We start from the raw sequence: 25,942 nt of genomic DNA on the forward strand, positions 1-25,942 counted from the left end.
GACATATTTCTGTAAGTTACAGGTCTACAATTTAAAAAAAAAAAAAATTCATGAAAAACAGTGGATCACTTTTGGTACAGAAATCTAGACCTCAGTGTAACGCTCAGGTGGTTAATGAAGTATTTTTTATTTGTGTGATTTGTTTGTTGCTTTTTTTTTTTTTAAACACTGTTCTGCAACTGTTTAGCAGAATTCAGCCATTTGGGTACCAACACCAATTTAGCACAAATAAATAAATTTGATATATGGTTCTTTGATTTTGAAAGAGCGATTAAATGAGTTGTTTTTATTCACTTTTTTATCTTGAGCTCTTTTGACTTTCCCAACTATGCAATTCATGTCCCTGCTAAGTCTCTGGTTATGAATAAGTCATACTTCCAGACCTCCTTTAGCTCTGTTAAAATATTTAGGTCTGTAAATGAGCACATGCCTTAAATGCTTAAATAGGATCTGACTTGCAAGAAGACTCAGATGTTTGCTATGGGATATCAAAACTGTGTCCTTCTTGAGAACTTCCCTCTGGTGACATTACAGAGAGGTCACTGGACTCTGTTTGTATGAACACATAAATAAACAAAACTGGTCGAGGGTTCCTGGGAAAATGTCTGGTTGTATTTATGTATTATAGAGATGTTTTAAAGCAGTTGTTTAATTGCATGTTGATCCCACATATGTATGCTACTAGTTTCTTACACCGTTCAACTTTTAGCCAGACTTATCTGTTTCCAGGGAACCATTCCAAGGAAAGATCTTTTAAAAAATATTTCCAAGAACCATAAGGTGCCCCCCCCCATCACATATGTTCATGTTCTTTAGTGTTGATGTGCTTCCTTGCTTTTAATGCATTATAAAACCTAATCACTTTTGACTTTTTAGCAAAATAGACATGATCTGAAAAAATTCAAGGAAAATAACTGCAATGACCATTTTTTTTTAGAATGCCTTTAAAAATAAAGGATTCTTTCTTAAGTTTTTATTTGCATAGCCTGTAATTGCTAGATACTTTTTATAACAATGATCACCGCTCAAAACCACTGCAAAAAAGTGCACTTCCTGTGTGGAGTTGCCTCTGTGCAATCCTACCATTTGTTGCTTATTCCCCACACGGCTCTGCAAAAATGGTTAATATTGGACCAAATGGGTCCATTTATTAGACAGGTAGTAGAAGGTGGTAACATTGGATTAGTGCTGCCTTAAACTGCTTGTTACAACCTGTTTCAATAAAAAAAAAAAAAATGAAAAAAAAGCAACGATAAGCTTTTGAAGTTGCTGCAGACGTTTGCTAATATGCGAAAAAGCCTACTCTGACCGCTCTAAAACTAGGCTGCCAGGGATGGTAAATGCTGTGGTAAAGTATCTATAGTCTGAACCCAGCCTAAAGTGTGTATGTGCCATAGTCTAGATCTTCCACCTGCTACCCAGGAAGTAGAGTCTGGAGTTGTGCTGGAGCTCTTCTTAACATATAGATACTTATACACTCCTAGTGTAACCGTGTCTTATCGTTACATTTTGTTATAAGGTGTATAACAGTATTTTGACTTGATGCAGAGATTAACTACTGATTATTAAAGACAGTTGATAATTTTGTGTTGGTGATGCGTTCACTTGAAAGTCTGTATTATATGATCACAATTGCGATATACACAGTATATTATAGTTGTAAATATAATATAGCTTTTCAGGGACAGCTTTCCAGTACATATGCTTAGTATGTTTCTTGTATCCCCTAAGGTGTAGCCTTCATGTTCAGATTAATAACTGTCAATATTGCCTGTCTTACTTTTAATATTTTTTTTCCAGGTCAAAATTCTATTTATCCATATTTGTGTTGGTCTTTTTCCAGGTCACAGGAATTGCATGGGAGAGGAGACCCTCACACATACATATCTGACATGAGCAAACAGGTCGATATTGAAATTACGGAAACAAAGAGGCCTAGACTGGAACTTCTGCAGGAATCTCTAATCAGACACTCTCCACTTATCAGCCACAGCCAACATTCAGCCAGTGAGGACTTGACCAAGGTAGTGAATCTGTAACTATTAAAGTTAAACTTTTAACGTGCAAACTCATACTTTCCAAATGTAGTTGATTGACCAACATTTCCTCTCAGTGGATTGTACAGGAGTCAATGCTGTGTTCCCCAGGTACACATACAGTGGGATTGCTTTCAGATCCATCTAAAAATGGGTTATGGTTATTGTCTACAAATACATTAATAGTAACCCCAGACAGTTCAGTCCTGCTGAGAAATCCCCTATAAGGCAATTGCTGGGACGTCTTTTAGGAACATCTTGTAGAGATGTTGGAGAAGTTCCAGTTGACAAAGAGCCCCTCTTTGTCGTTGTCGGCCGAATGCCTTGTATTTACTTTGGGGATGACATTATGCAAAGTAGGGTTTGGTTGGTTGACAGTTCTCTGTAGTAAACTTTACTTGCAAAGCTGACGCCATGATCTAGAGAGAGAAATTTAAGGAAAATGTAAAAAAGCCAAAAGGGTTTTTTTCCTCATTTGAATAGGAAATCTGGTTTAAAAATGTTCTATTTTAGTTTTATTTAAGGACACAGATGGCAAAAAATAAATTCCATTAAACAAGGAAGTAAGAGGAACATCTCTCTGGTATATAATTGTCGTCAAAAAAAGGTGTTACCCATTGGAACACTTAATTTTTATTCTAATTTTTTGTTCTTGTGACAACTCTATAGGTGGATCTTCCCCATAGAGACAGCCGTAAAAAATTATGTGGCTTTAAAAGGCCTGATTTGAGCGCCTGGTTCTCTGTAGGGCTTTTAGGAAGCTGATAAATATTAATATTGTCAAACTTGCTGGAAAACTTCTATGCAACTGGTACCAAATGAATCGAGATGTTAAAGATGACCTATAAGGTCTAGAAAGTTTAAAAAGACTTGCCATGCAATTGAAAATGGCATACTCCCCTCCATAGCTTCTTGATTTTCCTACTTCTCACTTCAAGCTCTGCAATCTAAGAAGCTCTTCTACTTTTGGGAGTGTCAATGCCTGTGCCAACCTTACATACATATATTTTTGCTTGCAGTGTGTGTATGATGTACGTGTGTGTATCCATATATATCCATACATACATGCCCTCTATTCACTTTTGCATCATATTGTTATGTTAGTCTACTTTAATCTAGGCAAACCTGTGATTGTTTTGTCTCTAATTGACGTGAATAGAACCAAGTGACCACTGTTGCAGAGTTGAGAGAATGGAGCCATTTATGATTTTCTCTGTTATCATTCCATTCTGCTCAATAGAAACCCAATCTGTTTCCATTTATACATTGTTTTTCTTTTCTCCACTGAGGATGGTACAGAGATAGTTGGAATGCTGTGAAGGTTGTGCTTTGGGATAAGAACTTGAGGAAAACCAGCAGGCCCTCCTTTCTGTGTTTTGTTTGGATTATGACCAAGAAAGGGCAGCTTGTTTCAGTTTATTAACCTAGATACTGCCGATACAGCTAGGTTTGTTTTTGTGCCAGAATGAATATATGAAGAGCTCATGTCCTATAATATGGCTGAAATGGGGCTAGGATGTATTGTGGTGGTTATTGCTGATATACTGATTTCTAATATACTGTATATGTTTTACTACTCTTTTTAAGACATTAGGCTGTATGGTCCACTTGATTTTGATGAGTTCAAGTTGTTCTACAGTATCTTTAAACTATCATTTGTTGCTGCTATAAAGAATAGATAGGCAAGGATGTCTGCTGTCAGCATTTTAGTTTGATTTGACTTTTTTCTTTTACTTTGGGGGAACCCCTGCTATAATTTCACTGGAAAATTGCCTCTTGCATTGAAGGTCAATGTGAATATCCCTCTTACACTATTGGCCTGAATTCCATCGATTCCAGTACAAGGTAAAAAGATCATTGGATTCATGCTTGTGGCCCTGCCAAATGGCGTTAGAACAAATCAGACAGAAGGATGGAAGGACAGTCATGCACAGCTCAATGAACCCCTCATAACTGCTGGAGGAACAATGGTTGAGGATGGCTGTTCTAGCTGCTAAACTTTGTACTTACCTATGAATGGAAAAGTGTATTTTTTTTTTTTTAGAAAAATCAGGACTATTCTGTGACATGAATTCTACACTATCATTGTTATAAAGTCACACCCTTGTATCTGTATGGTTCAGATTATTTTCCATGGCCAAATAAACTCTCTAGTTCATTGAACTAGTATGAGTTTGTATATAAGTTCTTTAAAAACAGGCTAGATGATGGAGTAGTTTAGATCTACTATATGCACAAAGGTGTACTTGCAGAAATAAAATGCACATTTGTTAGAATAATTAATGTAAAGGAAAATAGTGATATTAAATATGAAAATCTGACATTTTCACTTCCAGTGTACAATTATTACTGGTTAGATTATGATAGACCTTAACTCTCCATTAAAACTTTTATCCGAAAGCCCCAGAGGAATGTTAAAACTGGTAAAATCTGGTGTGATTGCAAGGGCAGCCACTGGCATGCTGTAAGTAGATTAATAGGACCTTCTCTCACGGGAACAAGTTACCCACAGTGAACCTTACTGTCATTATTTGCCACATGCACTCACGTAGCTGCCTTTCCTTCAGGGAATTCCGCTGTGCATAGAGAAAGCACTTCAGACCAAGGCCCTTGGGGCTGTGCTTTGTGTTGTTTTTCCTCTGCTCTTAATAAGTACTGTTCACTGGAAATTCTCTACACGTATTTATACATGAGGAACATCTGTACATTGAAGGGGTAATTTTCAAATGTATTTATTAAGACATGTCTGCTTTGAGTCCAGTTTAAATGTTTCACCTATTTATACAGCATTCACTCTGCCATATTAAACTCTGCTTTAAAATAGAGTTTGGAAACAAAATCTTTTTTGTGGTGGCACAGCTAAGAACTAGATTGGTGTCTTGTGGTCTACTTGGATATTGTCCAGCATTGTCCCTGCTCGATGCATCTCAGTACAGCTCTGTTATGGGAACACTAATCTGTTGCTCGGATTAACATCTCAGAGTTTCCAGTGGGCCGGGCCTCCCCGTTATTCATGAAACTGGCTGCGACTTGTGTTGACCTTGGCAGAGATCCCAGTTGGCTAGGAGGTAAAATGGCACTAGCATAATCCTTAGATGCAACATGTGTGGGAGGGGGAGTCTAAGTACTGACCCTTTCTAGAGCTGAAGCACTGTGTCAGGATGTGTAGGAGTCGATTCAGTGTTGAAGCAGCCCGTCAACAAAACCTGGAAATAACGCCTGGCGAGTCATGTCTATGCTATCTGAATTTTTGGATAATGAGAAGTGCTGGAAAACAAATAGATGCTTTTACTGGCAGCTGCCTGGCTGTTGTCTTCCAGGAATATCAGCTGTCAGATGCAGTAGTGTTAGCAGTTTTTACCTGCCTTTTATTTCTTCATCATTTGGCTGTTTCACTGCCACAAGAAACTGGCAGGCGTGCAACCCCATCAGATATTAATGAATTTGTTCCTGCATGCTGTGTTGACCTGCAGTAATTCTCATTTATTATACAGAAATCAGGCATATATTTAATTGTGGCTGCTGAATATAACTACTGAATTGAAGATACACACTCACATTATTGTATAAGAATTCCTTTTGATGGTTTGGTTTCGCAAATAGGGAGGCATTGTGAGTCTCTGTATTGAACATGTCGTCATTTTTTTGTTGTTTTTTTTTTTTTAATAAATTTGTAAATGAAAACGTGGTAGTTCACACTTTAGATTTTTAAGATTATATCACTTTTTCTTCATGTTTTAATGCAATTGGAAACATATTTAATGGCCTATAGTATATCCCAAGGCAGAAAAGCAGAAAAGGGGCTCTATCTTTAAATCAATGTAAAATGTTTATATTTGTGCAACTTTCTTTCATTATAGCTGTTTTTTGCATCAACATGTTTTTGTAAAAAAAAAAAAAAAAGTTTCATATTCAACAGACGTTACAAAGTTATTTATGTATTATGTATATGCAGGTCAGAGGCAAGATTTATCAATTGTTAATAATTTTAATTTGTAAAACATGACTGTGTTTTAACAGATGAGCTATCAGCTTCATAACATTACTTGGGTTGTAGTTTACCAGAACTAGTAAAGGCAATTGTGAGTACACAGAGATAAGTGTTATTTAAGCTGCGTACACACGTGCAATTTTTGTCGTTGGAAAGGATCATTCACGATCCTTTCCAACGACAAAGGACTACACGATGCATGAACGGTGCTGTACATACAGCACCGTTCTGCTCTATGGAGAGGGGAGGGGGAGAATGATGGAGCGGCACCCTGCTGCGCGTTTCCCCCCCCCTTCCCTTGCATTAGGATCGCTCATCGTTCGTGGATCCGCCAGGACGGATCCACGGTTGATAAACGACGCCGACTGTACACACGCCAGATTCTCGCCCGATAATCGGCATCGAAAAATCTGACGTGTGTACGCAGCTTTACAGAGCAACAGATCTTTCACCTTTCACATACTATAGTCATTGTGCACGACTTGGTATTTCCTTGACAGGCCTGGCCATACAACACATCCCTTGTTGTTGTATGTTTATGTGCCTATAAATAATGAAAACCCAGGCCTCATTTACAGAAATGGCTTTTGTCAGTTAATTACTCAAATTCACACCCAATATGAAAATTATTAGTTTGACATCAAACAAACAAAACACTTGTGCCTGGATATAAAACCTCTTTCTTAAGGCATAAAGAAACCAATCCCATCACATTTCCCTACGAGTATAAAATAAAAAGCTACTTTAATAGAGAAAAGTTTCACTTGTCTCAATTTTCTGACATAAGTACGAATGTGGTCAAGTCACCAGCCCCATTCAGACACGGTGAGCAATTATCTTGTATAGAGTGTTCTACATGAGGAACACATGGTAATGGCATTGAAGATTGTCAGCTGATGTGGCTTAATTGCAAGTCCTCACTATAGATTACCTCAGTATATAGTACAATATAACTCAGCAGCTGTTGTTATGATGACCAGGGATTACCAGAGAAGGGATATATACTCTATGTGCCTAGTTTTAACATCAACATAAGGTTGTTTTGGATGTGTTTTGGGTTTCTCAAGGTTTGGTCATACCGGAACATGTGTTACAACTAATTTGTTTTAGGAGAATAAAGTAGTATTGATGTGGTCCTCCTAGCTTACCCCTGTATCACTACTATGTCCTGTAATGACATGGGGGGAAGTAACCACTTGGCTTGGAAAGGGACTAAGAGGTCAATCACTTTGGCCATAAATCACAAAAATGTTACAACTAAAGATGCATAATAAGACTTGGTGCTATCCGTCTGTGCATACTCAAAGGTGATGGTTTAGTTAATATGTGTTTATGCTAATTTTGATTTTGATTACTAGTTTGGTTTTTAGGAAAAGCTTGAAAGAACATCACATTTCTAATTATAGAAAATCTAATGTGTGGAGCGTGTTTTACAAGTAGACAAAACAAAAAAATAATACAACTATGGGATATTAGGTTTTGGTATGTAAAAACCCTCATAAAACAGTTTTTTTTTAACCTGCTGCCCCTTACCAAATAGCATATACCATACATCTCTGGGTATCATCGCTGTTATTATCTGCTTATGAAGAATGACGTGTTAAATAAAAGGTTACTGTTTCGCTAATATGGAACATTTCCACTTTATGGGCGTCATAACAGGAAATGTTATTATGATTGTGCTGGGTTTTCATATTTATACAATTACTTTTACACATGGCTCATTTTTCATAGGTCAGGTATGGGAAAGAGACCTAGTGCCTTTTTTTTAAACCCATATTGTGCTGAATACATGGTTTTTATTCACCCAAAGCTGATCATACAAGAGATCTCTATTTTGTGAACACTGAAGGAGGCAGTAGCAGTAGCTAAGTCCAACATTCATGATTTACTATTATGTGTATGCTGGGCATTAAATTATATGAAGGCTAGTAGAAGTTTGCTCAGTCTTGAGGTTCAGGCTGGGAGTTTGTTTTAGCATTTCTTTTGCATTATTTTTTTTACCTGATTTTGCATGCATTTACCTCTTTTTTGGCACCTTACTAAAACAAGGTTGGGCCTGACTGGAAGATGGAATGGGGGGGGGGGGAGTCTATTTGCTATAGTGAAACACTGAAACAAAGGAGGTGTCACTTGGCTCCACACAAGAAGCCTCGTCTTTAATCCAACATTAAACCTAGTTTTTATGGCTAGATCCTCTACTTTTTGTTATTTTTCTTATTTTGTAAACCTGAGGAACTAAGTTTCAAAAACTGGAGCAAAGTAGGACAAGCAGTAATAACTGAGCCACTCCACAACAACCAGCCAGATTGCTTGATTTTCAGCAGTTTCATTTAGGAGATTAGACCCATAGATTGCTATGAATACTATTTCCAGTTTTCTTTTTTTCTTTCTTTCACCACTTCGTCTTTGGTCTGGGAAAACATTTGGTCTCCTCAAAGATATGTAATTCAATTTTGAAAGTGAGAGCTCTTGCTTAGCATTCATTGTGCTTAGTTATAGCTTGAGGCGCCAATGTAAAACTATCTGTCATAACATGGCCATCATTAAAAGCGGAAATATGATTTCATATTATTGTATAAAAAATAATTCTTTAAAACACAGAGAAAAAAGTCATACCCTTAAACCAAAGAAGACAAAATATACTAAACCCTAAGTAAGCCTGCAGAATTTTAAATATAGTTTGAGTGTTTTTTATTTTATTTTATCCATAAGACCAAATATTATGAACTTTTGTATTTATATAATATTCTTTTAGCTATCAATAATAAATATAATAATTATTACCAATGGTCCATTAAGGAGTTAAATTTCAATTTTACCAGAATCACTGTTGGCAGTGTGTTTGGTTGTGCAGCAGTAAATGTCTCCATATAATTTATTAAGGCTGCACTGTGGAGAAAGGAATGCTGGGGGAAATTCCAGAGACGGTAGAGAGCAATAAAAACAACTGTCTTTATTTTTTAGAATAATTAGCATAGCGTACGTCATTTCCCTGAATGTGCTGCGCAATCCTTTTCAGAAATACTCACAAAATTTAATTTGGATGATTTTTTTTTTTCAGCTGAACAGATGAATTATTGACATATTAAACTCCGTCCTTAAATGAAGCTGTTAACTTTTTCTGCATGTTGCACCCTCCATTATTTGCAGTGTCTGTACAAGTGTAAACCATCAGACCTACAAAAGACAACAGCAAAAGCTTTAAAAATCAGTGATAAATTTCCATGGGCTCAAGGTGGGGAAGATATCTGCCAGTCAAGTCTGTTTAACAACACAAAGTGAAATATTTATAAAGCATTTACTGGTGGTGAATCAATATGTCATTTCAGAAATGTGCATCAGGAAGATTTACTTGCAGTGAATATTTGGGGAAATGTCAGATTAAACTGATAATATTCTCCTAGCAAAAAATATATGATGAATAAAGATGTAAACTAGCTCATAACTAAATCATGTGACATTCTGTTAAATTAGCTTAAATTATGATAACGGTTACGAAACATGAAAATATACGTTTGCTATTTTTGACTTTTTGCCATTGCTTCAATTTTAAAGAAAAATTAAACAAACCAATTTCCATGGTTTTTAATCTCATAAAAAAAGGGTTCCTCAGGTTTACAACCCTGGTGTTTCACCTGGTTCCCCAATGTTTACGTAGTCCTACTGAATTTGCACATTGCAGGAATTGGAAACAGGTTCACTAAAAAACCTCCTGCTGGTTAGGAACCCAGATTTCTAGGGATGTAGTAGATGGCTGTAATTAACTGGATTATTATAAGTGCATGGATCTAGGAAGAAATGCTGAGCAATAGATCTTTGAGCCACAAAATTGGTGGGCACAGAATAAATGAGTTTATTGAGCTTCATTCTATTTTGTGTTTATATCAGCTCTATTAATAAATGTATTTGTTTTGATTTTTTAATATACTTTTCAAGAGATAAACTAAACATTTCACAAATTGTGGGAAGGCAAGTTGTTTATTGAAGAAGGGTAAAGCTACGTACACACTTCCAATTATTATCGTTGGTAAACGAACGACGAACGATCCTGCACGATATCTGCGAACGATCGTATAGTACCGATCCTGTACATACAGATAACGACACGATCGTTCGCAGATATTGTACACACGATAGATGCGATCGTTTGAACGATACAGGAAGTGACGTGCACCACAGGAAGTAAGCGAACGTTCGTTCACCGCGCATGCTCAGACCATGGACGATCAATGAACGACCGTACACACGATAGATGGTAAACGATCGTCGTCCAATCCGATCCGCCGGTCCGGTCGTTCATTTCCAGCGACTTTTCTCGTTCGTCGGCGTCGTTGGTTACTTTTTTTAAGAACGATTTTTGCCCAATCGATCGTTCGTCGTTCATTTCCAACGATAAAAATTGGAAGTGTGTACGCAGCTTAAGGCAATGTTCTTCAGCAAATAAATAAACTTGCCAACCTGTTCACAATTCTTTAAGTACATTCACTTCTCGTCTGGCACCGGCACTGACATCTTCATGCAGTCTTCTTCTGGGTTTGGGTCTTCAAGCACTTTGGCCAGGCCATATTGATATAACTCCTGCGCTTGGGATGGCAGCCAGGGATATGCATCATGCACTAAGCTGCCTTTATATCCAGAACAAAGACAGGTAAGTTTTATTGCAAAAGGTACATTGCCTGTCCCTCTGCAAAAACATTTTTTTAACATATAGCTCCCTTTTAAACTGTTTTAGTACACAAAAATACATTTTTAACTGGTCATAAATGTTATCTGCAGATAACTTTGTGTGTTGTCTGTGCTACATTGGTATTCATTATTGTTCTAAGGACTACATGGTTATGTACAAAAGCACAGGGGGAGTTTCCAGTGATCCTGCCCAGTTTCTGTTTTCCTAGTACAGTAGAGTAAGTGAACATTGTCCTCCTAGTAGAGGACTTATGTTATTGGCATAGTCACAAAGTAAAAATAATGGACTCATCCCTGCTTTCCCTGCGGCTGCGAGGACTGAATGAACTTAAGTTTGCATGTGCAAAAGATATTTCCTCTTAGCCCAGCCAATCAAGATGTCCAAAGATCAAATGAAAAGAAGGAAGAGGATGGATGTTCCCCAGAAGGAATGGGGACAGGTGAGCGTAAACAGGGTTTAGTTCCATTTTAAGTGTGTCGGCTTTGTAAGTTTTTTTTTTTTTTTTTTCTCGTTTCGTTTTTGTTTTTTTGGTTTAGATATGTTATGTAAAAAATGCTTAGATGCTTAGATGCTCAGTAGTAAGTAAATAGGAAAGTAACCCCTGAGAATATATTTTGAAAACATTGCCTATGTCTGGTCTGTGTGCTCAGCCATCATTCAGTATCTTGTTGAGATACCTACGTCAGCAGCCTTTTATGTGTCTTTAAATTGGATGATCTCCACTTCAGTACGTTTTATTGGAACATTTTGAAGTGCAAAATAAGAAAGTTGATCTCATCATGATATTAAACACAGAGGATCTTCTTTATACAACAACAGCAATGTGCAAAATGTCACAACCCAACGTATTTCCGTGCATAAAACCATCCAGCTCCCAATAGGTTCCCTTGAGGGAGTCTTATTTATTTTAACAAACACATTAGGAGGATGAAAAGCTAACTTGTTTTTTTCTAATTGATCTTGGTTTATTGTCCATTGTCAAAAATCTGTCATCTTATTATGGATACAGGGCTATAAAGCAGTAGTTCTCAAATGTACCCTCTGAAAACACAACTACTGTACGTAATCAAGGACCTGCTGGGTACTTCCTAAGTCTGTACACTTGGTAACATTGACTTTAGAATGTCTGATCTTTCATTTAGTGTTCCTAAAACTTTAAATCTTAACAATGTTCAGGTCAGTCTTTTCATAGTGTTTTATGTAAAAGTGTGCAAATACTGCACACAGCTATAATACATTTAGGTATATATCATACACTGATGAACACTACAGGGATGAATCTACAATTTTTCCATTACTGCTTTAGTCTACACATTTTAAAAACAGTCTTTCTATAAATGGCACACTTGAAATGTAAAATGGTCCGAGCGAGATCCTTGAAAGTAGAATCCACAGTTTTAAAAGATATTCAAACATCTTTAGAATAAAAGACTTGTGTTGAGCATTCACAGAGAACAGGGAGTGCATAATGCAGCTTTCAGTAATGGAATGCTGGCAGCGGATGGTAGAAAGAGAGGTCATCTGGGGACACTTAACACCCTCTGTTGCGTATCACTATCTGTCACTCTCAAGTCTTTCAATTTGCCTTTGCTCTGCTGGAATGAAATAATAAGATGGTTTTTGCTGGATCTCTACAGCATAAAAGATATAACTGGAGACTCCTCAGCATTACAAGGACACAGGAGTAATACAGGCGTAGTGTTGGTGCTTTAGTAATCTTAATTACTGTGGAAGTCAAAAAAGAAAAAAAAAAAGGTAAATTCCGCAGCATAAACAATGGAAGAAAAAGGTTTGTATCTTGTAGGCTGACCTGGAGGGCAGATATGTTTGCGATGGATTACACTTGGCACTTACAGGCGCAGACAGATAAAAGCATTTCATTGACAGAGGAATCCACTGACTGCTAACAAACATATTAATGATTCAGAACACTGATGAGGCACTTTTCTCCACACAGAGAAATAATGGATTCCTGGTCATTTAACTTCTATTTTCTAAAACCCAGAGTGATTTTTGTTTATTTTAACTAGGGGTTTTTAATTTGATTGGTTTATAGTTGCAGATGGCTCAAAATATTACAATTCCAGTCAAATGTAAAACCTGGCACTTGATTTATATGTACTAATAGAAAATGTGCTTTTTCTTCTTCTTTTTGCAGTGCTTGAATACTGAATACCTATAGTTTCTGTTCGCAGTAAACCGTTAACCCCAACACACAAGCTGACATGAAAAATTGGTTCATAAATTCCCAGCAGAAATAAGCAAAAACAAAGAGAAAAGGAATTACAGACACAACCTTTCTGGCAGACTTGTGCTAGAAGCATGGAAATAGATGCATTGGTAGTAAAGTGAGTTCACGTATGAGTATCCTGCAAGGTCAGAAAGGGAGGTTTCAGTCTTCAGGCTATAGAAAACATAAGGCATGGGGCCAGTGTTAGAATTGAGCCTGACTGTAGACTGTTAAGCCACTTTTATTGTACTATACATTATAATATATTTAATATATTCAGCAGCTATGTACAACGGTTGTGTTGCTAAGTAAACCAGCAAGTTTAAACAAATGGAAAAAAATCAATTTTATAATTTACTTGCACATTTTTTAAAATATCCGTTTTGATTAAAAACAATTGTTACTTGTTAAAGCCATGAATAGACAAAAAAAAGCACACTTCTTTTTGCATTATTATCCCAAAATATGAATAGGCCGTGCTGCTCCCGCTCTTGGCAAATGATGAAACAAGGTTTTTAAACAGAAGAAAAATGATCACCTGCAATGTGTGTGCCAGGCAATAGTTGGAGCTGACTGTAATATTGGGGTATATGAGAACAAAATCAACATCATAAAGAAGAGGGGAAAAATCTGCTTTTTTCACTAACTCCTATAAAAGAAATAAAATATAAACTATAAAATATATCAGTAAACCTTTAGGTCTCACTGAGGGTTAATATGTTAAAAGGGCCCAACAATGGTCTCAAGTGAGATAAGGCTAGCCTATTGAATACAAACACCCCCCTATAGGCAGTCAAGACACTACCTTTTCCTTACTGACAGTCACATTAACATTGTTGGGGATAACCAACAAAAAAAAAAAACCACATGTATGAGGGCAGATACAAACATATATTTCTACAATCGGAGAATAAATAAATCCAACCCCCTTTGTATTTGTAGTATCATAAAACAAAAATGAGTCATACTTAATTATTATATATTTGTAGTATTTATGGAGTACCAGAAAAGTCCCAATCTTTCTCCTGGTTCTTGGCACTTATATGATGGGGTTAGCCCAGGGAGATCAGCAAATTTGATTTTGCTTGCAGTTAATAAGATCTAGGATATCTGCTTTGAGAGCTAAAATATACAATCTCACAAATGCAGTAGTAATTTTAAATTAATGGAAAGGGCCACTTTAAATATGCTGTTCTAGTTGATATTACCTGATAATTCCCTTTTGCTTACTTTCTATGTTATCGGTATTAGGGAAAAAGGATTCTATGGTTTACTTTTCAAAGAAGCTTATGAAATTAGATTCAGCTATTTTACTTAAAGAATAAATTGCTTTCAATTTTCACAATGTAGCCTCACTGTGGAATTAGATCTGCAAGTTATTAATAAATGCTCATTATATTCTCAGGTACAGACTGTTCAGCTGAGCACTTATTTTGAAAGGTCTGAAATAGAATATTAATCCTCCAGGAGCAGCTTGCACAAGAATAAAATCTGAATCCCGTAGCTTGTATGGATCTAGGTCAAAATTATCTAGTGATTCAACAGCCTGAAGCAATTTCACCGCTAAACAAGTAACAAATGCTGAATTCCCTCCCTGTGGATTTACAGCTGCCCCACTACTGTATTAGACACAAATGTATTAGTTTTCCTCGAAATAACTGCAAGTCTTGGATAAGAAGCAGCCTCCTAGGACCTACAGAAGAAAGCAAAAATAAAAGGGGAAATATACATACAAAACTCGGCAGAAGTCAAACCAATGAGGTTTTGTTACAATTGGTAAAGTAATGAAATGAAAGCCCTCTAAAAAACGAAAAGTGGCTTTGTGTGGATGCTGGTAAATTCTAGCACACACTGAATATTGATGTCCTGCGGCCAGTAATCCAAAAATCACAACAGATCTTTGGGTAAATGATCACTTTTGGGCTAGAGCTGACATTTGGTTTAAGATTTCTAGCAGAGTGTCTCTTAATTTTAGAATCATTTAAACATATTCATGTTTGTTCTTGGTCTGTGGCCTAAATTAATGAAGCCTGAGATATCTGGTAACTAGCATTTTCAAAAGTTGTTTAGCAAAAATCAATCTCCATGTCCGAAAGCGGAGTTTGTGTGAGGCAAAACCTCCACATTCATGACCAGTTTTGTGTGGAAGAACTTGAACTAAGATAATTTACCCATTGAAAAATTTTGGGATTGAAACCCTTGACTAACAAACCAGTTCTACTACTCCAGCAACCGCACCTGACCTCACAAAAACTATTTAGCTGAATGGGCACAGGTTTTGCTCATGATTTGGAAAAGAATGTCCAAATTGCTGTAGGGGTGATTGTCAAGTTTGCACAGCTATATAGTACATTACTTACAGGTTTCATTTACCAATTTTTTTAAAATACCATCAGTTTAAAGGCCCTTGGATGAAGTAGCATTATTTTTGCATTAATTATAGAGATGTACTATGATGTATACATAAGGCAATTTGTTCACTGTTAAAATAATCATAATTGTAGTTTGTATTAGATTCCAGGATTGCTCTTGATTGGTGTATTTTGATACAGTCTGTACTTCACTTCTAGCTATAATAAAGTCAATATTTCCTTGCATCCCTGGTGGTCTGTGTAATATAGTCTTTTTTTTTCAAATTCTGCACAGATCTTTTTCTACCAAAAGGATGCTTAAGTCACAGACGTTTCACAGCTCCCTGCCACCAGGCTGCATAATAGGAATTTAAGTACTGTAGTTAAGCTTTCTTTGGGTAAATTTAACTGCAGCAAGAAAAAGCGTGTAATGGTATTTCCAGATCATATCATAGCACTCAGCTGCCTATCGACTCCAAGGGATAATTGCATTTTCCATCCAAATTTAAATGTTGTCCCATATGGAGGCCCTATAACAGAGCCTTGCTGTGCGCTGTAATTATTACATTCTGCTGTGCTTGTGTAGAGAGTAGGTAAAAAATGAATATAATTAGAGCTCATTGCTGCAGAAAAAAATGAGTCCATTAATAGGGCACATAATGTCTGTAAAATAAAAAACGATTATGAGGCAAACGTCATTCCCACAATCTTTATGCAACATGTTCAAAAGATAATTTATATTGGCACTTGATAAAATAGTACTAGCTTCAGGCAAAAAAACTAAATATGCATAAAGGGTAGTATAGAGGAGTGCCACCCAATATAGCAATAAATTATGTAATGTAAAAGTAATTCTAATGAGCAAATTGAATTGCAGTAAATGAGCTTTTTTAAAATTGAGTTGCATTATATCAGTTTTTTTCATAAATGTTGGACCTGCCATTGTTGACATCCTTAAAAAAAAATGTTAGTTGCCTGGCTGTTAGACTGTCAGACTTTCTCAGTTACAAAGCAGGCAGTTTTTTTGGGCTGTCTATTTAGCCAAGTCATAGTGCTCAGTAAATCCTTTGTCATTTGTAATATTATTAATAGGTATTTATTCAAACAATAAAGGTCAAACAATAAAGGTACATATTATGAAACTGATTTTTACAACATCATTTTTTCAATATATTAATATAATATGACCTTTACTTATATCTGTATTATACATTTTGTAGCATTCTGACTTCTAAAAATCCCCTGGGGAAGCCCCTTAAAGGCGAAATGCGTCAGGATAAGAGGACATCAACAAAGTTCAGCCTTAAAATTGTAATAGCTGGACAAACCTTTTTTTTTCCTTTATCTTCTGTTTAATATAATTTTTGCATTATTGACAAAGTAGATTTTTAGATACTTGCTCTCTCCTAAGTGACTGTCTGCCTTAAAAGCCTGCTCTCTATCCTTTTTCTTTATTATATGTACTAAATCACAGGCCTGGCAGCTGTACGTAATCCCCACAGTGAATAACCCCACTCCCTCACTTAACATCATTTTTTCAACTAATGTGATAGTAGATATAATGATGTAATGTAAGTACAAAATACTTTCACCTGTGGTATTGCCCCCCTAAGAAATACAGATTTCTTGTAAGTAATTTATATAACGTACTTATATTTTATTGATAACATTTGTGACCACTCCTCATTGTAAAAACCCTTCATTTTTAAAATGTATGTAGGTCCTCCTTAACTCCCCCTTCATTTGTGTTATTAAAATCGAGGATTTGACTAGGCAAGGCCAAAACCTTCCATGTCTTTGTGCAAGACATTCCTTGGTGGATTAGCTAATCTGCTTTGTATCATTATCAGAGTGTCAGAGTGAAAAATCCATTTTTTAATAATTTAATATTACAGAGAGATGGCCTCAAGCACACTCTGATATTATGTGAAATTCATAGTTTACTCATTGACGGAAAGCTGACCAGGCCCTGAAGCATCTACAACAAACCTACAACCATGCTTTAAAGTTGGTACAAGGTTTGTTTTGCACCACACTTCTACTACTATGGCCAAAACAACTTAATCTTTGATTCATCCGTTTAGAACAGCAAGCTGTATATGGACTATATGTTCTGTGGCAACTGTTTTACTTTAATGTTCGTTTTGGACAGCAGGAGCTTTTTACTGGTACTTCCACAAAGCAAGTTGTTTGGTGCAATCTCTTAATTTTAAGTTTTTCTAGATAAATGCATGTTGACAACAACAGGTGTGAGCGTTACCTGCAGATGTGTGGGTTCTTGTAGCTTTGTTTTTGCCTCAAATGGTCTTCTCCTATACTATATTTGCTGGGCCTGCTAGTCTTGAATTGGTCCTAATTGTAGTATGTTAACATTTGAATTTAGTTCTTTCTCTGTCTCTACCAGACAGAATGCTAGCTATATATGTTGGAAAATGGGTAAACTTTATTAAAGGCTTTTTATATAGGCGTTTTCTTTGAACATGCAGGAAAAGCAACATACTAACATTTAATGCAGACCTCCACAGATGTTGATGTTAGAAGAAAAGTCCCGTGTAAGATGTAAGCTGCCAGAGTTGTAGCTTAGATAGGGCTGTGGCCATGTTGTATGATGGAACCATCACATAACCTTTATAATTTTTTAGCAGAAAAATGAAGGAAAAACAAATATATAATACTGGGTACATGGCCAAAGCAAAAGTTTGCTTCAAACTAGGTGGGGGCACCATTTATAGCATTTGGTATAAAAAATGATTGTAGGGTGCGACAAGTCAGTGACAGAACAGACCATATCAGCCAAAGTTAAGATATTACAGTTGACGTCTTTTGCCAAGAACAAGCAAATAGTTCTGGCACAAAGAGCATTTTAGCAATAACAATAAGGTCTGTCATAAAATGCTTTGCATTCTGCAGGGAAATATAAGTCTACTTCTACTTTACTGTGCTTAGCTCTTCTACATGCTCCATTTATTCCAAGTCTTGCAGGTGGTCTCTGTCTTTACTCTGCATGCATTCATAAAAGGAGACTCTGTAATAAAAAAGGGCTGAGCAGTTGTTAGTAGCTTATGAAAACAAATAATTGGGAAGTGTAATTACCGGGAAGGCATTGACTGAATAATCTGCCATAGGAGCAAACAAACATCATTATTTAATTATTTTGAAGGCTTCTTGTTTTCTAATCCCATGGAAGCCGTAAGCTATAGGTTAATAGGGAAATGTAACCCTTTGTTGCCAGGGACAAGTTATAGTAAAGGGTAAGCTGTTTGGAAAGAACCACTATCAAACTGTATTTTGTAGACCGGAAGATTGGTTAGTATCTAATTTCAGCAAAGTAATTTAGCAATCTAATCCAAAGTCCATTGTGGAGTTTAACAGGTTTTTTTTTTTTTGCAGTCTCTCATCACACACGGGGTTAATTATTCTGCCATCATCACCTCCCATTTTATTCTTCTAGTGTTAGGACTTGGATGGTTAAAGCCATGATGTCACTAACTTGTGTAGGCCCAGTCACACCAGTGTCATTGTAAGTGGTGCAGCTGGTGTGCAGCAGCAAGTATGGAGGTGGGGGATGCCAAGCTCTACTAAGCAGGCCTTTGAAGGCCAGTGTTGGGTTTCATTAGAGGGGGGTTCTCTCTGTTGGCATGCTGCCACTGAGACTTAGGTTTCCCTCACATGGGATGCATTTTAATAGTTTGTTCTGGAAAAATAGAAGGATCCTCACCCTTTCATCCCCAGATCAATATGCTATACTGGTTCCAAGAATAGAACAAACAAGGTCATTGTGTACTCTACTGCTATCAAGTATATTGCCACAATAAGCTTTTTGTGATATTCATGGTTTAGCTTTCCAGTATTTTGCCATGCAAGAGTTGAATTTGGCTACAAGCTTGTATTTTGGATGACAAAAATTTTTTGTGAGCTCATTGCATCCTGCCCTGTAGAATGTGATGGCATTTTAAAGTTCATTAAGATTAGAAGTAGAAAGTTCATAAGGTCAGACAGAAAGTTTTAATGAACCCCGCTTAGTGTACGTTTTGCAGCTGGACCAGGACCACCAGGGTGAGGCTTTGTTAGTGGTTGGGCTAAGTCCAGCAACCTCAACCAGCTGAAAGTGCCTACAAAAAGGAAGGGTGGGTGTGGGTCATGTTCTTAGTCTTTTATTTCTTAACTGGCATGTTATCATGTTTCAATAAGTAGGGATAGTTTTATAGGGCTCTTATTAATTCCTCTTCAATACATTTTTCATTAGACTTACCTGCTTAAGGCAAATCAGTGTTGGAAAAAAAGTCCTAACTTGCCTCACCTCCTAGAAATGATAGTTGTCCAGTATCTTATTCATCTACGTGCTGTGATAATCCCTGACTCATTGATCTAGGTTAAGATCAGATCAGAAATTCTGACTTGACTCACTCCATATGTGTTTTTGCCTGTTAAGCACTGAAGTTATTAGGTTTGCAAAATAACCAGGGAACTAAAATAGTAAATGTCATCCTCTGTCTATCAGGGTGATCCCAGCAATGAACCTTAAAGTGAACACTGAAAACACATTTTTATTACCTCATGCCCCCCACCCAAATGCCAAATGCCCTGTCTTACCCAGTAACAAAAATTGAAAAATCCTTATACCATAGGCAAGGGTTACAACAAGATCCTGAGAATGCCATACTTACTGTTCCCATGATTTAGTTAAATCTGGTTGGATTTCTATCTCCAGTGCAGAAGTGGGTGCAGGGCTAGTAGGTATTTTTTAAATGTATATTTTCTTTACAGGTGTGATGCAATTGTTTGGTTTGGAGGTGGTGGAGATGATGTATTTAATGCTGACTTTTTTTTTTTGCACAATTCGGAAGTGGTTAAGGTTAGGTTTCATTTTGTCTGCAGTGCTGTATTGCAGCAGCTGTGGGTGGAATTTATAAATCAAGCAGTATCATTGTAGTAACTGTTGCACAATCATTTTTCCTGTTTTGCATTACCTTGTTGTGTAGCAGAAATAACACATCACCATTGTGTCTCTGTGATGGATTTTTTGAGACCAAGCTCTACACTGCCTGTGATCTGCATCTATCTAACTGAAGAATCAAAGTAGTCCATATGTGAAGGGGAAGTAATAAGTGGGGGTATTCCTCCACTGACTCATTCAGCTGTTTGATCTCCTGGTATTCAGGTCTATGTACAACTGATAGCTGCAAGTGGCAAGCATAATATATTCTTGTGCAATATTTACAATATTTAAAAGTAAATTAAACCCTCATTTATCTACACCGTATACAGTTATACTGAAATAATTTCTAACTTTTTAACTGGGGGGAGGGGGGGATCACTTGAAATAACATTTTGGTTTTCAGGAAACCCCGGCTGTATTTACAATATCCACAGCTCACAGTACAACAGTGTGGTAGTCAGTAGGAAGAATGCCCCTTACATTGCTGACCAGTGGGAAGGCTGCCACACCTACAAACAGCCAAAAAGATAAATATATATCTACCACAAAAACTCTATGGTACAAACATGACATTGCCCATTATTTTACATTGTGAATTTTACTGTGTTCACTATAATAAATGCATGGTCGTAAAATTGAAAATGTGTGTTTTATAAGGCAGCTACCTAAAGATTCTTGTCAGTGTTATATACACTGGTTGACAAGAATTTATTTGATTTATTTATTTGAACTTTACAGATGAGACCTGTGCATGAAATTTCACTAATACCTTAGGAATCTCAATATGTATTTAAATGTAATATCTATTTTCCACTATTACATTAGTTTAAACGTTTCAGCTTTACTTTTAATGGAGTATTTAGCATTGTGGGGAATTTTAGAGGACACAAAGCAAGCAATATGATCATAAGAAGTATGTCTACATACTTCATAAGAAGCACTGTCTACAAACTTTCTCATTTCTAAAACTTTTTACCTTTGGTGATCTTTTTGTATACTAGGCTTCTAGTAAATACTTTATAGTGAGTCTAGATGTGCATCAGAATTGAAGAATTAAGATTTACCCTTCATAATTACTAAGAAAAACAGGATGCCTTAATTCACACATACACTTGCATCTAAAGAAACCTGTTGATAGGATTGTTTATGTGAAGCTGAATATATATGAAGTATATGTTTCTTCTCTTGCTAAGATCCAATGTTAGGATCAATTTGGACATCATTTTGTAAAGTGTTCACATTTGTAAGACTTGTGTTTTCTAATCTCCAGGACCGCTGCCTGACTGGGAAACTGGAGCCAGTGTCTCCATCAAGTCCTCCACATGTGGAAGGAGATTTGGATTTGTTACCCACTCGCCTTTCTAAGGAAGAGCTGATCCAGAACATGGATCGAGTGGACCGTGAAATCACTATGGTAGAGCAACAGATCACCAAGCTGAAGAAGAAACAGGTCAGTCTCTTTACAGGTTTCAGACATGTTAGTGTTGAAGAGGAATACTTTTATCCCAGCCGTTTCTATATTCTGATGAAAGGCTACACATACATGTATGTGGGAGCATGCAGAACATAAGTATGACATGACAGCTGACAAACATGACATAAGCGAGCATGGTGAATCCATTAGAGCTGCCTTCCTCGGCCTGGGATTGAAAAGAGCAGCTGTTAATAGTTGTCAGAGAGTCGTTTACGTACATTATGTTTTAAACCTGTCCTCAGGATCTACAACACCTCACTTCCAGTAGGTGCTCTAATGTAGTCAATGAAACCACAGTAAAATGGCTTTATTTTCTTTCCCTCAGCAACAGTTAGAAGAGGAAGCAGCCAAACCATTAGAGCCAGAGAAGCCAATTTCACCTCCACCAACTGAATCAAAGCATCGTAGCCTCGTTCAAATTATATACGATGAGAACAGGGTGAGTTGACTGTTATGGTTACTTGTGTTTTTGTGAAAATAGGTAGAGATTTCTGTCTTTAGATTTGTTACCCACATGCCTTTCCAAGGAACATAGACCGAGTAGATCCTGAAATCACCATTGCTGGCATCTGTGTAAGTGGTTGGGGGGTTTGCCCACACTTCAGAGAGATTTTGTTCACTTCCTGTTGTGCTTCCAGTGCAAGAATTGAGTAGAAGTCCACGTAGTATGCAAATAGAGGTTGTAATTGTGTGCGCTATTTCAGTTGTTACTGATCAGACATCTGCACTTCAGGTTAGGGCAGTGTAACAATGATGTGGGCTTAGTAGTATTATTGATGTGCTGCTTCTCCTTTCACCGCCCAGTCAAATGGTGGTAGTTAGGAATGAATGCCTCTGGCATTCTCGACAAAATTTCCCTGAACTTTCGGGTCTGCGAAATTTCAGTGAACCGATTTTGCAACTTCCATTGAAGTGCTGATTGGAGGCATTGCAGGCGAACTCCAGATGAACTCTCAATGGGCTGTACTTATCATTGGTGAACTCTCAATTGAGTTTCTCCATTTAGAATTCATCTGCGTTCAGTTCCTACGGTCACCGGGCTGTACTTATCATTGGTAAGTACAGCACAAGGAGTGTGGGAACCTGCGGTCACGGCTGATTGGAGGCACATGAGCTGTAGGTAAAAAAGAAATTGCAGCAGAGAAAGATATGATCTCCTCCCTTGCTAGGAAGGACTGTGCTGTGGCTCTGCTGTGTAAATATCAAAACTGAAGAGGCAGAAATACAGATTATTTACAAAAAAAAAAAAAATTAATTATAGGTATTTTTCATTACCAAATCTTTAGGCTTTCACTCCCATAAACATCATTTGATGGAATCTGCTGTGCACTATTCTTTAGGAGGAGCAAATGCAACTTGGGAACTACAGTGATTTAGTTCTGCAACTAAATCGTACAGCAGTGCGTAATATGTTGGCGCTATATAAATCTTGTTTATTAATATTAAAAACAACAATAATAATAATAATAAATAGTAGAAATTTCCAAACATGGGGAAGATATATTTAACCTTAATTTAAAATATGTAAACTCAAAATCATGAAATCATAACATGGGCAATATTTAAATTAATTTTTCTTCATTTATCATCCTTTAAATGTTTTTATACACAAATCTGCACAGATTTTAACATCATCATATCATTGATTTTTTTTATTATTTTATGCGTAAAAGCCAACTTAAAAAGATTTTACGTCTGAAGAATTGTATATACCAAAATATAATATGGGATAAATTTGACAAGTAAATAGGCCTAATACATGTGTCAAATGTTCTTGTATGAGTTTGTCAGATTTGGCAGATGATTAGTGTCTTACTTATTTATTGCTTTTTTTGCAAAATATTTTCAAAGAAATGTTTTTAGGCAATTATGATTGTACAAGACTGGCAACATGTAGAGATATAGTAGGGGGGGAGCAATAGATGATAGATGCAGGATTTAGAGGCCCTTGTAGTAATAATAATAGGAAATGTTCTAATGAAAGATCAGTGATGAAATATGTTGGGAGGAGTAACTATAAAGCAGAAGAAGTAGAGATAGCTAAGAAAGAAAAGAAGAAGTTTGACGGGCAGATGAGGGCAGAGGGTAGTGGTGAGGGACAGGTCAAGAACCGAGGGTGTCATTAGGAGGTTGCTCAATTTGTATGCTCATGAAAATGTATTAAAAACCGAAGAAGGTATTCTTTACAAAGAGACCAAATTTCTAGGAATTGTGAGAATCATTGAGTGTAACCATGTAGTTATTTCATTGATCGTGGTTCCCATAAGCCTTGAAGCCACCTCCTCCTCTTGAAGTTCTAGAAGCATGTGCCTGGTAGCTGTCAAGAAAAGAGTAACGCATTCCATGGTGATTAGTCAGGGAAGGGCATTTCCTATTTAAAACCCCTTTTGGGGGTTAATAGTTTGTATACCTTGGAACACTATGCATTATCATACAGGAATCAAAGCTTTTTATAATATACACAGACATTGTTTTTGCGGTTTGTAGGTAATGTGAACTATCTATAAAACTCCAGTAGCCCTGTTTAGTATGAAATTTGCTAGCTGTACTAGTCTTATATTAGGTCACCAAAGCCTTTGTTTTGCTACCAGGAGATCACCTTCTATGCAAGTACAAGTATGCATGTACATTTACTGGACGAGATAACTCATGCCACTGTTATCAGCAAAGGGCAAGACAATCAAGAAATTTCCCTTTAAGCTTTTTTGTAACAAGATTGTACTGATATACTGACTTGTCAATAAATTAGTAGTTATATTGTGATTAATCTACAGTTTTACATCCTATAACAGATTGCTTAACCCTATTGAAGGATCAGAAGATGATCCCCTTTTTTTGTTCTTTTTAATTGGGGGGGGGGTCTGTAGTGCTTCTCCAAGCAGGAGCGAGCTAAAACAGACATACCCATTTACTTCTTCTCTTTGCGCATTTCTCCCCATCTGTAAAGTATACAAACAAAGAATGAAACACAAATAAATAACTCACTATTACCCCTGGAAACTTGCTCTATTTGTAGACAGGGGGCTTGTTATCACACAACCTTAAAGGGTATTTCAATGTAAAAACAAAAATTAGGAAATAAAAAAAGTGTTTTAGTGGTTAAAATCTGTTTATCTGTTAGACACCATTGTCCTGCCTTGTTTAGTTTAAGTGAGATCAAATTGTGGTACACTTCTGGTCTGTGTAGGCTGCAGATAGTAAGGATAGAAAGAATATGGATCCATGGATGATGAACGACACGGGCTCTACACACGCCAGATTCTCGCCCCATATCCGCCCTGAGACGATTATCAGGCAAGAAAAATTGAACGTGTGTAAGTAGCTTAAGTGCCTATGTAAGATACTTATTTGGTCAAATCATTTAGAGTTGAGGTTATAATTTGACAGTTTATTCTGCGTGACTTCCTCCAGAGTTATGAGCTCCCAGCAGAGAAATGAGTGTACACATAAAGGAATAGAGAATTTGCTATTTGCACCATCAGCAAGTGACAATAAGGGATTGAAAATAAAGCTTTATAAACTCATTCAGCCACTACATCTAAGGACCGTTAAGCTGTAATATATTACTGTTTTGTTTAGATATAAAAATAGAATTGGCATATTAGTGGTTTCACAGTTTGTACGGATATAAAAAGGGGACATGGTGTCATTTGTTCAATAACAGGACTCCACAAAACTGTAATTATGAAGATTTAACATAAAATCCTTTGCCCTCCAAGCCACATAACCTGCACTCCCTTCCTACACCCCCCTTTAATATCTACAATGTTTCTCAGACATTTCTATAGGCCAGAACAATCCAGAGATGAGATAAACATTGGAAATTAGCTCGTACATGTTTTCTTCTGTTCCACAATTACATAATGGTATGAGGCACTGAAACTGTTTGTGCTACCAAGAAATACCTTTTAAAAAAGTATGTGCACTTGTGCACTTGTTTTTTTTCTTTGTAATAAAGAAAGCTGTGTTCTCAGGGTGTAAATATGTAATATGATCTACATAAGTGAGTCATTTATAAAGATTTGATTATAAAGTCATAACAAAATTTGAACTAAGTTTCATCCAAAGACCTGAGGCTTTGAACTTATTAGGGGAGATTATTATGTATCTCTTTGTTTACAAAGATTCATTAGTATAGGGAGTAAGGGGTTTTATCGTGCCTGTTGAATACAGAGCTGCTGCTTGATCTTATTGTAAGCTTTCTCCTTTTATTGTGGAGTAAGGTTCATCT

At 36.7% G+C, this 25,942-nt stretch overlaps 1 protein-coding gene across 11 annotated transcripts in view; it reads left to right on the top strand.

Moving 5' to 3' along the window:
- NCOR2 (nuclear receptor corepressor 2) overlaps positions 1–25,942 on the top strand; it is a 224,705-nt gene that overhangs the window by 80,132 nt on the left and 118,631 nt on the right. For all 11 annotated transcript variants that reach the window (XM_072415778.1, XM_072415779.1, XM_072415775.1 and 8 more), the window contains exons 4-6: positions 1,844–2,024; positions 21,508–21,687; positions 22,037–22,150. In XM_072415778.1, coding sequence (XP_072271879.1) covers positions 1,844–2,024; positions 21,508–21,687; positions 22,037–22,150 — 475 coding nt within the window. The remainder of the gene's footprint in view (positions 1–1,843; positions 2,025–21,507; positions 21,688–22,036; positions 22,151–25,942) is intronic.

The sequence above is a fragment of the Pyxicephalus adspersus genome, chromosome 6 (genome assembly GCF_032062135.1).
Source record: "Pyxicephalus adspersus chromosome 6, UCB_Pads_2.0, whole genome shotgun sequence".
NCBI classification, from domain to species: Eukaryota; Metazoa; Chordata; class Amphibia; order Anura; family Pyxicephalidae; genus Pyxicephalus; species Pyxicephalus adspersus.